Source organism: Orycteropus afer, unplaced genomic scaffold, assembly GCF_000298275.1.
Source record: "Orycteropus afer afer isolate SDZICR_OR568_19922 unplaced genomic scaffold, OryAfe1.0 scaffold00056, whole genome shotgun sequence".
Taxonomy (NCBI): Eukaryota; Metazoa; Chordata; class Mammalia; order Tubulidentata; family Orycteropodidae; genus Orycteropus; species Orycteropus afer.
Genome location: NW_006921643.1, coordinates 6,453,340 through 6,469,341, shown reverse-complemented (window position 1 = coordinate 6,469,341; position 16,002 = coordinate 6,453,340). Strand labels below are relative to the sequence as shown.

Genomic DNA, 16,002 nt, shown 5'->3' with positions numbered 1-16,002 from the left:
AGTTGGGGTTTAGTCCACTTTTGTATCCTTCTCTTCAAGGCTTAGGGGTCCAAGATTATCTTCTGTGTCTGTGTTAATTGGTTTCCCTTTTCTTTGCTGAAGAGGGTCTGTGCAGTCCTTCTGCCTAGTCCACCATATTACCGGAAGCCCGTCCTCCTTTGGTTTTTAACTCCAGGTTTTTGCACATTTCATTATAATAATTGAGTTTGTCTTCTTGAGCTGCTCTTTGAAATCTTCTGCTCAGCTCTTTAATCTTGTCATTTCTTGCATTTGCTTAAGCTACTTTCTGTTCAAGGGCAAGTTTCAGAGTCTCTTCTGACATTCATTTTGGCCTTTTCTTCCTTTCCTGTCTTTTTAATGACCTTTTGCTTTCTTCAAGCTCTTGTACCACAGTGACTAAGGCATCTGACTGCTAACTAGAATATTGCTGGTTCAAACCCATCAGCCACTTTGCAGAAGGAAGACTGGGCAATCTACTTCCATAAAGATTTACAGCTTTGGAAATCCAATGGAAGTAACCATGAGTCTGAACCGACTCAATGGCAGAGGGTTTGGTTTTTGCTTTGTTGCTTTCTTCATGGATGACATTGTTGGCTTCTAGCCAAACAATAGACAGGCACATAGGGTGAACATTTACATCAGGTAGATACACTCCTTAGAGCAATCAATCAGGGGAGAATAGAAGGGCAATGTTTTCACAGGGCAATAACTTGGGGGTGCATGAATGCATAGGAAAGAAGGACACAGGGAAGAGGTAACTACAGGGAGGAAGTGGAAGAGAACTATTACATTGTGGGGAATTGCAGTCAATGTCATAAAACAAAATGTGTATGAACTGCTGTATGGGAAATGAATTTGCTCTGTAAACTTTCACCCAATCACAATAAAATTTGGGAAAAAGAAAAAAAGAATATGAGAGAGGTCATGTTGGGGGCATAGATCAAACAAGAATGGCCATGAATAGATAGTTGTCGAACCTGGATGATAGGTAGGTGGATCCTATACTTTGTATATGTTAGAAAATTTCCATAATAAAAGAGTAAAAAGAAAAAGAGTCAAGTCTTCAGAATGACTCTGAAGTTAACAAATACACATTCATGAAGCTAACACTTTCCCAGAACTGCCCTTTTGCCAGGCCCTGAGGAATAAGGAAGATAAATTGGGGTAGTCTTCACCCTCAGGGATAAATCAGTGGAGGGCAGCCAAATAAGCATTATCTATAGGCCAGTGTGGTATATGATTAAAGGCACAGGCTTAAAAAAAAGACGGTGAGTACCAGGTTTGCTGGTCCAATAGAGCCTGGTGGAACCACTGAGACTATGGCCCCTAGCTGCCCTTCAGGTCTGGAATTGAACCCACACCTGTGGTTTCCAGCCAAACAATGTACAGGCATGTGAGTTAAACATTTAACTCAAGTAGACACATGCCCTGGAAAGAACAATCATGGGAGAAGGAAGGGCTGCTTATGCACAGGGAGACAGCTTGGGGGGCAGGAGAGTATGGAGGGATGGTCACTGGGAAGAGGTAACTATGGGGAGGAAGTGGGAAGGGAGCTGTTGCATTGTGGTAAACTGTGGTCAATGACATGAGACAAAGTATATGTGAACTGCTGTATGGAAAGTGAATTTGCTCTGTAAATCTTCACCCAAATCACAATATAAATAAATAAATAAATAAATAAAATAAAGGCACAGGCTTTAGCATCAGACAGAACTGGGCTTGAGTTTCAGTTCTGTCACTCATCAGGAAGTCACTTGACGCCTCTGAGTTTCAGTTGCCTCATCTGGAAAATGTAGGGGGAGGCAGGATACATTCGAGACATTGCCTAACTGGAGTCCTGAGTGGACAAAAAGAGGTAATCCATAAAAACTCCCTCAAACTCACTGCCACCAAGTTGATTCTGACTCACAGCAATGCCACTGGGTTTCAAGGCTGTAAATCTTTATGGAAGCGTATTGCCTCATCTTTTTTTCCACAGAGACATAGTGGGTTTGAAGCACCCACTTTTGGTTAGCCACCAAATGCCTTAACCACTACATCAGAACTCCTTTTAATGAATAGTATTATTAATGAAAACAAAAAGTCTTACAGGCAGTGTGCTTTGGATTCCAGAGGAAAGGAATGATCCGCTTTGAGTCTCTCTTTACTAGGAAGTTCCCTGAGCTTGCTCCAGGCTGCTCTGTTGGAGGCCTGAAGAAGTAGGATGGAGGTATAACATGAGGCTCATCCTGAGGGATGCAGTAGAGGAGGCCCTAACCCACCAGGCTGGCCTGAAGACCCTACAGAAGTCCAAATTCAGAGTGCTGGCTTTAGGGAAGGGACTAGACTAGAAATCTAAGTTCAGAGTGCCAGCTCTAAGGGCTTGGTAGAGGCTGCTCAACCTTGAGCTTTAGCTCTGCCTTCCAGGCCCACTGGAGCAAGCTGGAGGGTTCTCCTGATTCACGCAGCTGCTGGCTGCTGAGGCTGACTAATCAAGGTAAAATGACAGATTGCTGGCTTATAGGCTATGAAGACAATAATTCCAAGATCAGCAGGAAACATGGCAGGCCACTGGTTCAAATCCAGGAACTGGAGATGATGAATCATGAACCAAATGCAGGATTCTTTCCATATATCCTGGAAGCAGGCCACACCCTGAAGACAACTCCCCTTTAGCTGATTAACTGCTCATAGCAGATTCCACCATGGAAGTGATTACACCACATCCAATCTCACCATGGGAGTAACTACATCCATCTGCCAAGCCACTGAAATGCACAGCCCAGCCCAATTGACACACACTGTGATAGCTGGAGTTGTGTGTCAACTGGGCTGGACCACAATTCTGAGTGGTTTAAGCAGTTGTGATGTAGGTTATTCCCATGATGAGATTGGATGTATATGTTTTCAACAGCCAATCTGTTGAAAGGGAGTTTCCCTAGGGATGTGGCCTGCTTCCAATATATTTATAGACATCCTGGGAAAAAGAGCCACTCTTCTGTGGATCAGGATCCTGTTTGTGCTGTCTACAACTGTCCCTGAGTGAACAATCCACCATTTGGCCTGGAGATCTTGGATTTGTTATTCATTGGAGTCAATAGCCGGTATACCACCTGCCAACCTTGAGCTCATCAGCCCCTGCAGCTGCATGAGTCGGGAAAAGCCTCCAGCTTTGACATTTGATCAAAGAACTTGGGACTTGCCTACTTCTAAAAATGTGTGAACAATTTTCCTAAAATAATTTTTTTTTCTCTATATATAAGCTTTACTGGTTTTGCTGGGAGCGCTAGAGGCGTAGTACCTAAGGCATTTGACTGCTAACCAGAAGGCTTGTGGTTCCAACCCACCAGATACTCCCTAGAAGGAAGGTTGGGCACTCTGCTTCCATAGTGATACCACCTCAGAAACCCAAGGAGGGGTCACTATGAGTTAGCTCCCACTCGATGGCAGTGCATTGCATTGCATTTGCATTACTAGTTTTGCTTCTCTAGAGAACCCAGCCTAACACACACCCTAAAATTAAAAAATGTTTGTTCACCAAAGAACACTATCAAGAAAGTGTAGAGACAACCTACAGAATGAGAGAAAATACAAAATATTTGAAAATCATATGTATAATAAAGATATAATATCCAAATATATAAAGAACTCTTAAATTCAATAACAAAAAGACAAATCACACAGTTTAGAAATAGGCAAAGAAGTTGAAATAGTCAATAATCAAATGGAAAGATATTCATCACCATTAGTTATTATGGAAATGCAAATCAAAACCACCATGAAATACCACCTCATGGCTACTAGGATGGATAATGAAAAATAATAAAAATAACAAGTGTTGATGAGGATGTGGCAAAATTAGAACCTCATACACTGTTGGTGGAAATGTAAACTGGTACAACCACGGTGGAAAACAATTACAGGGTTCCTCAAAAAGCAGAATTACCATATAGAATCACTACATTGTTGTTGTTAGGTGCCGTCAAGTCAGCTCCAACTTGTAGTGACCCTATGGACAACGGAATGAAACACTGCCCAGTTGTGCACCATCCTCATAATTCTTACTATACTTGAACCCATCATTATAGCTACTGGGTCAATTCATCTTGCTGAGGGTCTCCCCCCCCCCCTTTTTTTTATTTTGCTGACCCTCTACTTTACCAAGCATGATATCCTTCTCCAGGGAAAGGTCCCTTCTGACAACATGACAAAGGTAGGTGTGATGAAGTCTGTCCATTTGCACTTCCAAGGAGCATTCTGGCTACATTTTTTCCAGGACAGATTTGTTCGTTCTTCTGGTAGTTCATGGTAACTCAGTATTCTTCGCCAACACCACAATTTAAAGGCATTGATTCTTCTGTGGGTCTTCCTTATACATTGTTCAGCTTTCATATGTATCTAAGGCAACTGAAAAATACCATGGCTTCTGTCAAGTGCACCTTAGTCTTCAAAGTGACATCTTTGCTCTTCATCACTTTAAAGAAGTCTTTTGCAGCAGATTGCCCAATGCAATACGACATCTGATTTCCTGACTGCTGCTTCATGGATGTTGACTGTCAATCCAAGTAAAATGAAATAGAATTACTATAAGACCCAGCAATTCCACTCCTAAATATACATCCAAATGAACTGAAAACAGATATTCAAACTAATACTTGTACGTGAATGCTCATAGCAGCACTATTCAAAATAGCCAAATCTTGGAAACAATCTAAATGTCCATCAACTGATGAATGGATAAATAAAATGGGTATATACATACAATGGGATATTAATCAGCCATAAAATGGAATATAGTACAGATACATGCTACAACATGGATGAACCTCAAAAACATTATGATAAGTTTGAAGAGACAGATATAGGAGTAGATGCTGGGGTCTTAAAAGCTTGTGAGCAGCCATCTAAGGTGTCTCTCCCCATCTGGAGCAAAGAAGAGTAAAGAAAATCAAAGACACAGGAAATAATTAGACCAAAGGAATAATGGAGCACATGAAGCTAGCTCTCACTGCTGACTTCTCTGAAAGGGATCACAATAAGTGGTTCTGAATAGAGTGGTGGCAAATGTGAAACAAAACTCAAAATCATAAAAAGGACAAGGCTTACTGCTGTGATGAAGACTAGCAGAACCCCCAAGACTATGGTCCTTAGACACCCTTCAAACTAGGAACTGAACTTAACCCCTGTAATTCAATAGGCAGCCAAATGATAGATAGGCCTATAAGGGGAATAGTAATATCAGGAAGGTATGTACCCATTAGAAAAATCAAGTATATGAGATCAAGAGGACGGCATTTGCCCAGGGATAGAGCTAGGAAGGCAAGAGGGGATGGGAAGGAAGGATAAAGGCCAGGGAAGAAGTGGGAAGAATGCTGTTACCGTGCAGGGATTGCAGTAAATGTGAATGCGTTGTTAAATGGAAAACCAACTTGGTCTGTAAACTTTTAGCCAAATCACAAAAAAGAAAGTGGGGAAAGACTTCCAATGGACAAAAATGTTTAGTGGGCTACAAAGATTTCTTATAATGTATAGTTTTCAGAACAGGTTATAAAAATGTGTAGGTTTGTTTTGGTTATCTAGTGCCAATCTAACAGAAATACCACAAGTGGATGGTTTGAACAAACAGGGATTTATTGTCTTACCGTTTAGAAGGCAAAAAGTCTGAGTTCAAAGTGTCACCTCTAGGGGCTGGGTGAAGGCCCCTTGACCTTGGCCTTCAGCTCTGCCTCTTGCTCCCAGCCCACTGGAGCTGGTGGCTGGTGAGGCTGACAAACACAAGGTCAACAAGTAAAACGGCACAGTCCCAAGATTAGTAGACAACATGGTGGGCACTGGTTCAAGTCTGAACTCGAACTTGGGAATAATCCCAAGAGCAGCAGACAACATGGCAGGCTGCTGAATGAAGACTTGGCTACATGCAGGGTTCAAGCGTGCCATAAGCTAGAGACCATTCCCCAAGGCTTCTCCTTATATACAGGAAGCAGACCACATCCTTAAGACAGCTACTCAGCTGCTCACAGTAGATTTCACCAGGGAGTTGATTACTAGTCTCATCACGGGGAATACTACTCCCAAACAAGTTGACTAATTACCTTAACTACCACAAGGTTGATACAAAATATTCTTTGGAGGGAACTGGTAATATGAATTAACACTAAGTTTCTTTATAGAAACTGCTTGCTCAAGAGAAACTTTTTGGGTTACCTGGAAAACATAGATAAGAAATTGTCCAAGGTTTTTTCTTGAGTCTTTGCTTCTATATCCTTATCATGAAAGAAATTAAGGCCATTTTACACTAATGTGTCTATGTTAAAATGCCTTCCTTTTGGTGGTGTATTTTTTCCACGTTCTGGCTTGACTGCAGAGAAAACATTCCCTTAGTTATTTATGGTTGTTTAACCACATAAGGAGCTCAAAGACAGGCATTTGTGAAAAGTCTTATCTTATTTTGCTGAAAGCAGCATCAACCTGGGTTTAATTCAGGCATTTTACTTTGATGAAAGGTTTTGAAAAACTTTTTATACTACTTAAGGAACAAATAAGGAAAAAGAATAAACAGCACAGGAGTTGTTTTTCAGACAAACTTTCTTCTCTTGAACCCAATTCTACCCCTTTGGAGTCAATAAATTTGGAATCTCCTGGAAAAGACAGCCTGTTAAATATCTGAGGATGATCAGGGGATTGGAACTGGGTGGCTGTGGACCATAGTAAACAAGACAAGGGAAAACTGGTGGAGGAGTACCCTTCCCTGGCTGAGGTCACTTGAGAAAGGACCAGACAGGAGAATCTGGCCTTAGGCACTTGGGGATCTTACCTTCCTCATACTCACAGGGGAATGAGTCATCCTGGCACTGTCTGAGTGGAAAGGCCCTGGATGCCCTGCAGGATCCTTCCTGTCATGGGCTCTTTTCAGTTGCAAAATTTCCCAGAAGGGAGGTCAGGTGGGTGGTTGGGAAGAAGTGAGGTGGAAATGGGTCCAAAGCTCATTAGAGGGAACAAATGATAGATCAGGAGAATTATGTAACTTTTAGAGGCCACAAAAAAGTTGGAACAGATCCACCCGTGGACTTGGAGGCCAAGTTTGGGAAAGAAGTAGAAGCCCTTCACAGTGCTCCAAGGGCGCAGAGGCACTGAGGACTTATAGATTATGGTGAGTGTACTGCCTAGGGCAAACTGATAAACAGGTAACCTCAGACGCTTTTTCAGGCCGCCATAACCTTCACTCTCTCCCCAGGAACTCTGGCCCTGCCTGTTGCTACTGCTGCTGCTGCTGCCGCCGCCGCTGCTGTGCTCCTCGGAGGTCATGCCAGAGCCCTGCGAGTTGGACGATGAAGATTACCGCTGCGCCTGCAACTTCTCGGATCAGCAGGCCGACTGGTCCAGCGGTTACCAGTGTATGGCTGCTGTCGAGGTGGAGGTCCGTGGGGGCGGCCGCAATCTTGAGGAGTTTCTAGGGCTCGCAGATACCGACCCGAAGCAGTATGCCGACATGGTCAAGGCTCTGCGCGTGCGGCGGCTCACCGTGGGGGCTGCCCGGGTTCCTGCCCGGCTCCTGTTCGCCGCACTGCGTGGGCTTGGTTACTCCCGCCTCAAGGAACTAACTTTTGAGGACCTGGAGGTAACTGGCACGTCTCCGCCGCCGCCACTGGAAGTCACCGGGCCGGCGCTCTCCACTCTCCGCCTCCGCAACGTGTCGTGGGCCACAGGTGGTGCCTGGCTGGCCGAGCTGCAGCAGTGGCTCAAGCCGAACCTCAAAGAACTGGCTATTGCGCAAACACACCCATCTGCCTTTTCCTGCGAGCAGCTCCGCACCTTCCCGACTCTCACCACTCTAGACTTGTCCGACAACCCTGCACTGGGCGAGCGCGGGCTGGCCGCGGCTCTCTGTCGGCACAAGTTCCCGGCCCTCCAGGATCTCCGGCTGCGCAACGCGGGAATGGAGACGCCTACCGGTGTTTGCGCAGCGCTGGCGGCGGCGGCTGTGCAACCCCACCGCCTAGACCTCAGCCAGAACGCGCTGCGCCCCACCGCAAACCCCAGAGCCGCGGGGTGCGTCTGGCCCAGCGCCTTGAGCTCTCTCAGTTTATCGTTCGCTGGGCTGGAGCAGGTGCCTAAGGGACTGCCGGCCAAGCTCAGCGTGCTGGATCTCAGCTGCAACCTGCTGAACAGGGCGCCACGACCAGATGAGCTGCCCCAGGTGGAAAACCTGGTACTGGACGGAAATCCCTTCCTGGACCCTGGAGTCACCAACCCTCAAGAGAGCTCACAGAACTCAAGAGTAACCAGAATTTGTGGGCGCTCCCCCGTGGCACAGGGATAACAGGCATCCTGTCGCTGCTCCAAGAGGCCCCACGCTTCACCTAAGGCCCCGGGAGAAAGGTGAATGTTCAATGGGCTCATTTTGCTCTGTCTCAGAGGGAGCCTCAGGAAGCATCGACAAAACAAACGTCTTTATTAAAATCTTAAACAGCGAATTAGTGTTATTCATTCAGTAGCCCTTTACTGGATGTGTAGTGTGGACCGGGCTGTGAATCTATCCTACTTAGAGTTTCTTTATTCTAACTCCCTGGGGAGCTCTGGTAGCATCGTGGCTAAGGCACTTGACTGCTAACCAGAAGGCTGGAGGTTCAAACCCACCAGCCACTCCTCGGAAGGAAGGTTGGGCAATCCTACTTCCGTAGTGATACTGCCTCGGAAACCCAAGGAGGGGTCGCTATGAGTCGGGGCCGACTCGACGGCAAACAACAACAGTTACCCTAACCCCCAGCCCCAAGGAAATGACTACAGGGGCAGATGGGGCAGGGTTAAAGTCATCTGGGGAGGTAAACAAGCTACATGAATTTCTGCACAGTCGGGGTTTTCTGAGCAGAATACTGGCACCTGGATCAATAGATATTTGAATGGTAAACATTCCTGGAAGATACACAGTGTTTCCTCTCTGATGCATTCCCAGAACCATCCATTCCCAGTCAAGGGTAATAAAGCCTTGAGCCAAACACACACACACACACACACACATATTCTCTCTCCCCTATTCCCCAAGAGGGGAAGGGCAAGCTGTACCACCTGTCCTTATAAACTCTGAGTTTCATAATTTCAGGGGTCCTCTCCTGGGAGTTCTGATGGCATAGTACCTAAGGCATTTGACTGCTAACCAGAAGGCTGGCAGTTCAAACCCACCAGCCACTCCTTAGAAGGAAGATTGGGTGATCTACTTCAGTGGTGATACCGCCTCAGAAACCAAGGAGGGGTCACTATGAGTCGGATCTGACTCGATGGTACTGAGGTTTTTGTTGTTGTTGTTGTTTTTCTCCTCTGGTGTAAACACCCTCTGCACACACAGGTACCCTGGCTGTTACCAAGACACCTCATGGAAAATTGGGACATGGGGAGCTGATGCAAGCTGCTCTGGGATTAAACAGTCGGTCTCTGAACGAGAGATGTGTTTCTGTTAGTATGTATGTGTACAACTATTGCAGTCTGTCTTTTTGACTTGCAAATAAGGTAACATCTCAGACCCTTTACAGCTTCAGATGTAACAGTATGGGCTCTCTATAAACCACATTAACTTAGAGAAGCAGAAAGGCAGGCAAGGGGTGCTGTTCCTTCTGTGAGTTCCATCTTCATTATATTGACGAGGCAGCTACATCCATCAGAAAGCTAGACATCTGTCTCATAGAAGACACAGAAGAGAGATGGAAGAGATACATAAGCCCGACCCTGCTTGCTGCGTCCCTATGCCATCCAGAGCCCCACAGGTAAGAATGCAGTATATTAAAAAAAAAAAAAAAGAAAAGAAAAATTGATGAGAAGGTTACAAAGGTCACCAGATTACACATTGTTGATATGTGCTGATTTGCTGTTGAGTTGGCTCCAATCATAGTGACCCTAGGTACAACAGAATGAAACAATGCCCTGTCCTATGCCATTCTCACAATCTTTACTCTGCTTGAGTCCATCGTTACAGCCACTGTGTTGATACATCTTGTGGAGGGTCTTCCCTTTTTTCTCTGACCCTCTACCAAGCATGATATCTTTCTCCAAGGATTGGTTTCTTCTGAGCAAAGTGCATGAGATGAAGTCTGGCCATTCTTTTTTGTAAGGAGCATTCTGGCTGTACTTTTTCCAAGATTTGTTCTTTCTTTTGGCAGTCCTTGGTATTTTCAGTATTCTTCACAAACACAATTCATATGCATCAATTCTTATTGTTGTTGTTGTTATGTGCCCTCCAGTAGGCCCCCAACTCATAGCCACCCCTCCTCATTATTCAGCTTTCATATGCATATGCAGCTGTTGAAAATACCATGACTTGAGTCAGGCACACCTCAGTCTTCAAAGTGACATCTTTGCTCTTAAACACTTTTTATATTTACTTAAATTTTTATTGTGATTTGGTTGCAAGTTTACAGAGCAAATTAATTTTCCATACAGTAGTTCATACATGTTTTGTTTCATTACATTGACTGCAGTTCCCCACAATGTAACAGGTCTCTTCCTACTTGCTCCCTGTAGTTAACTCTTTCCTGTGTCCTTCCCTCCCATGCACTCCCACTCCCTAACCTGTCTCCCTGCGCAAACACTGCCCTTCTGTTCTTTCATGATTGATTGTTCCAATGAGTGTGTCTATCTGATGTAAATATTCACCCCATATGCCTGTCTATTGTTTGGCTGGAAGCCATAGGAGTGAGTTCAGTTCCAGAGCTGAAGGGTTACTAGGGGCCATAGTCCCAGGTGTCTCACCAGGCTCTACAAGACCAACAAACCTGGTCTTTTTTAGGATTTTGAATTTTGTTCCACATTGTTCTCCCATTCCATCCAGGATCTCCTGTACTGATCCCCTTCTGAGTGGTTGACAGTGGTAACCTAGCACCATCTAGTTCTTCTGGTTTCATGGTCATATAGGCTGAGATCACATGGTCCACTAGTCCCTTGGACTAATTGTTTCCATGTGTCTTTAGTCTTCTTCATTCTTCTTTGCTCTGGATGAAGAGAGACCTATCATTACTTCTAGATGGCCGCTTGCAAGCTTTTAAGACCCCAGACACTACTCACCAAAGTAGGAAGTAAAACAATGTTTTTGTGTAGTATATTATACCAATTGAGCTTGATGTGCCCTGTGACAATGGTCCCAAGCCCACAGGTCCCAATTACACCCTCAAGGTAGCTGGTCGTGGCCTAGAAGCCATCACAAACTTGTCCCTTGTCAGCTCTACTATATACCCAGACATTCTTACAGCACATATAAATACACTTATAGAAACATCATCTGCCAACACTATATATGGTCCTGAGCACACTGTCCCCTGCCTAGACATACCTGATCATTCAGCCCATCCACCCATCTGTCCACCCATAGATCAAGGCTTGCCATCACTGACAATGCCGTACTGTACATGCCAAAGAGTTCATCTTTGTTGTCTGTACCGCCCACATGTTTCTCTATGTCTTCCTCTTCCTTAATTTCACTGTGTTGATCACTCTCTTTTGGTACATTGCCCTTCCCTTCACCCAAAGTAATACTTGTCTTTACCTATCCAGCAATGCTCTTAAACACTTTAAAGAGGTATTTTGCAGCAGATCTGCCCAGTGTAGTGTAGTACAACATCTAATTTCCTGACTGCTGCTTCCCTGGGTGTTGATTGTGGATTTAAATAAAATGAAGTCCCTGACAACTCCAATCTTTTCTCATTTATTGTGCTTACTGGGAGCTCTGATGGTATAGTGACTAAGGCATTTGACTGCTAACCAGAAGGCTGGCAGTTCAAACTCACCAGCCACTCCTTGGAAGGAAAGTTGGGCAATCTACTTCCATAGTGATACCACCTCAGAAACCGAAGGAAGGGTCACTATGAGTCAGATCTAACTTGATGGAAGTGTGTTTGGTTTTGGTTTGTTTTTGGTCCAGTTGTGATGATTTTTCTTTTCTTTATGTTGAAGTGTAATCCATACTGAAGTCTCTGATCTTCATCAGTAAATGCTTCAAGTTATCTTCACTTTCAGTAAGCAAAGTTATGTCATCTGCATATTGTAGGTTGTTAACTAGTCTTCCTCCAATCCTGATGCCATGTTCTTCTTAATATAGTACAGCTTCTCAGATTATTTGTTCAGAGTACAGAGTGAATAAGTATGGTGAAAGGATACAATCCTGATGCACATCTTTCCTGATTTTAAACCACTCAGTATACCCTTGTTCTGTTTGAATGATGGCCTCCTCTCTATGTACAGGTTCCTCATGAGCACAAGTAAGTTTTCTGAAATTCTCATTCTTTGCAATGTTATCCATAGTTTGTTATGACCCACACAGTTGAATACCTTTGCATAGTCAATGAAACATAGGTAGACATCTTTCTGGTATTCTTTGTAATTTTAAGAATCTTAGAAGATGGCTAATTTGCTTTCCAACCTGAGCCAGGAAACCCCACTTGAGTATTCCTAAGGGTTCTTTATCCAGCCCATTGAGATATATCTAGAGGCAAAGCATGTTTCATCTCCAGGCATTTTCTTGCACTGGAATACCTCTGACCACTCTTCATTACAGCACTAAGGAGCCCCTGCTCCACATCAGGCCTTATGCTAGGAGTCTGGTATACCAAGGTGAATCAGAAGCCTCCATGCCCTCAGGAAACTCTCATCCAGTAAGGGAGAAGACAAATAAAAGATACCTGTTGTGGTAGTTATATTTGTATGTCAACTTGGCTGGGCCTGGTTGAGTGGCTGGACAGCTGGTGGTAGTTATTCCCCATGATGAGACTAGCAATCAACTCCATGGTGGGATCCACCACAAGCAGCTGAATAGCTGTCTTTGGGAGGTGGTCTGCTTCCTGTATATAAGGAGAAGCCTTGGGGATAGTCTCTAGTTTAGACCCTGCATGTAGCCATGTTGTTGTTCAGTGGCCTGCCATGCTCTGCTGACCTTGGGACTTACAATGGACTTGAATTAATGGCCTGTTTTGTGGTTTGGTAACATTGGGACTGTGCCATTTTATTTGTTGACCTTGGGCTTGTTAGCCTCAGCAGCCAGTAGCTGCCTGAGTGAAGAAAAGCCTCTAGCTCCAGTAGGCCAGGAGCAAGAGGCAAGGTTGAGGGGCTTTCACTCAGCCCCTAGAGCCTGGCACTTTGAACTTGCTCAAACTTCTAGCCTCCTGAACTGTAAGATAATAAACTCCTGTTTGTTAAGGCCATCCCATTTGTGGTATATTCTTGTCAGAGCGGCACTAGGTAACCAAAACACCTGTGCTTCGATGAGAGGGAGGACCTAGGAAAGTCTTAGAGAAAAGGAAACATTGAATTTGGTCATAAAAAACAAATGTAAGTTCTATAGCAGGGACATCTCAGAAGGGGCAAAGCATATTCAAAGGCTCAGAACCCTGGAAGTGTATGACCAGATCTGGGAATTGTAACTGGTTTGGTATGGCTACAAATCCTGGTGAGAGAAGGCTAGAGGCATTCATTTATCCACATCTCTGTTGTTGTTGTTGTTAAGTGCTGTCGAGTCATTTCCAACTCATAGTGACCCCATGCACAGCAGAATGAAACACAGCCCCACAATCCCTGCTATACTTGAGCTCATCATTGCAGCCACCGTGTCAATCCATCTCGTTGAAGGCCTCCCCCTCTTTCGTTGACCTCCACCCTACCAAGCATGACATCCTTCTCCAGGGAATGGTCCCCTCCTACAACATGACCAAAATAGGTGAGACGAAGTCTGGACATTCTTGCTTCCAAGGAGCATTCTGGCTGCACTTTCTTCAGGACAGATCTGTTAGTTCTTTTAGCAGTTCATGGTACTTTCAGCATTCTTCACCAGCACCACAACTCAAAGCATCAACTCTTCTTCGGTCTTCCTTATTCATTGTCCACATCTCCACTGTGTGCCATATCCTTCCCTTCACCCAAGTCAATACTTGTCTCCACCTATCTAGCAGTGTCCCCCCCCCCCATCACTGGTAATCAACAAAGAGTTTCCTTCCATATATAAACTTCTCTTTGACTTTCTACAGGAGCTCTGGTGGGGTGGCATAGTGCCTAAGGCATTTGACTGCTAACCAGAAGGCTGGTGGTTCAAACCTATGAGCTACTCCTCAGAAGGAAGGTTGGGCAATCTACTGCCGTAGTGATACCACTTCAGAAACTCAAGGAGGGGTCATTATGAGTCAGATATGACTCACTGACAGTGCGTTGTGTTGTTGCATTTGACTTTTTACAATAATGAACTAATACAATACTTGTCCTTCTGTGGTTGACTTATTTCACTCAGCATAATGTCCTCTGAGTTCATCCACATTATGCAGTGTTTTGCAGATCCTATGTTATTCTTTAGTGTTGCATAGTATTCCATTGTGTGTGTGTGTACCATAGTTCGGTTATCCATTCTTCTGTTGATGGACACTTAGGTTGTTTCCATCTCTTTGCTATTGTAAATAGTGCTGTGATGAACATGGGTGTGCATATAACTGTTTTAGTTCTGGCTCTTACTTCTTTAGGGTGTATACCTAGTAATGGGATTGCTAGATCAAATGGTATTTCTGATTCCAACTTATCAAGGATTCGCCATACTGCTTTCCACAGTGTTGTATCATTTTACAGGCCTACCAGTGTGTATGAGAGTCCCAATCTCTCCACATCCTCACCAGCATTTTCTATTTTCTTCTTTTTTTTTTTTTTAACTTTGCTACTAGTGCTGGAGCAAGGTGATATCTTATTGTTGTTTTGATTTGTATCTCTCTAATGACTAATGATTGTGAGCATTTCTTCATGTGTTTGTTGGTGGCCTGAATCTCTTCTCTGATGAAGTGTCTATTCATGTCTTCTGTGCATTTTTAAACTGGATTACTTGTCCTTTTGTTGTCACAATATTGGAGTTTTCTAGAAATTTTCGAGATAAGTCCCTCGTCAGGTATGTTATTGCCAAATATTTTTTCCTAATTTGTAGGTTCTCTTTTTACTCTTTTAGAGAAGTCTTTGGAAGCACATAAAAATTTAATTTTTAGAAAGTCCTATCCATCTAGTTTGTCTTCTGCTATTTGTGCATTTTGGGTTATGCTTGAGAGTCTATTTATGCCATAAATTAGGACCGCTAAGTTTGCCCCTATTTTTTCCTAGAGGAACTTTATAGTTTTAGCTTTCACATTTAAGTCTTCGATCTATCTGGAGTTAGTTTTTGTGTATGATGTAAGGTATCAATCTTGTTTTATTTTTCTGCAAGTGGATATCCAGTTTTGCCAGCACTATTTGTTAAAGAGACTATCTCTTCCCCAGTTAATGGGGTTTGGCACTTTGCCAAAAACCAGCTAACCATAGGTGGATGGATCTATTTCTGGGTTCTCAATTCTATTCCATAATCTAAGTGTCTGTCATTGTACTAATACTAGGCTGTTTTGATTTCTGTGCCTGTAGAGTATATTTTGAGATCTGGGAGTGTGAGACTTTCTGCTTTATTCTTCTTCAATAGTGCTTTGCTTATCTGAGTTCTCTTTCCTTTCCATATAAAATTGTTGTTGTTATTGTTTTGTTTGCCATTGAGTCAGATCCAAGTCATAGCAACTTCTCCTTGGGTTTCTGAGGTGGTATCACTACAGAAGTAGTTTGCCCAGCCTTCCTTCTGAGGAGTGGCTGGTGGGTTTGAACTGCCAGCCTTCTGGTTAGCAGTCAAATGCCTTAGGCACTATGCCACCAGAGCGCCCCCATATAAAATTAGTAACTGGTTTTTCTATGTCCTTAAAGAATGTTGATGGGATCTGGACTGGAATTGCATTGGCTGTATAGATTGCTTTGGGTAGTATTGACATTTTCAAAATGTTAAATCTTCCTATCCATGAGCGTGGTATACCCTTCCATTTAAGTAGATCTCTTATGGTTTCTTATCTGTAAATCTCCTAATTTCACCATCATATTTGAGGGACAATTTTGCTGGGTATATAATTGTTGGTTGAAAATTTTTCTCTTTCAGGGTTTTATATATACCATCTCATTGCCTTCTTGCTTGCATAGTTTCTGCTGAGCAATCAGAGCTTATTCTTACTG

At 43.8% G+C, this 16,002-nt stretch overlaps 1 protein-coding gene across 1 annotated transcript; it reads left to right on the top strand.

Annotated features, from left to right (window-relative positions):
- Nucleotides 1-2,216: 2,216 nt before the first annotated feature.
- Nucleotides 2,217-8,299, top strand: LOC103195505 (monocyte differentiation antigen CD14-like). Its single transcript, XM_007939087.1, has 2 exons — nucleotides 2,217-2,300; nucleotides 7,214-8,299. Exons 1-2 carry the CDS (start codon nucleotides 2,217-2,219, stop codon nucleotides 8,297-8,299), a joined length of 1,170 nt encoding a protein of 389 aa, XP_007937278.1.
- The last annotated feature ends 7,703 nt before the right edge of the window (nucleotides 8,300-16,002 follow it).

Coding starts and splice junctions, on each gene's coding strand:
- LOC103195505 (XM_007939087.1), top strand. CDS start 2,217: ATGAGGCTCATCCTGAGGGATGCAGTAGAGGAGGCCCTAACCCACCAG. Junction 2,301..7,213: donor TACAGAAGTCCAAATTCAGA/GTGCTGGCTTTA, acceptor CTCTCTCCCCAG/GAACTCTGGCCCTGCCTGTT.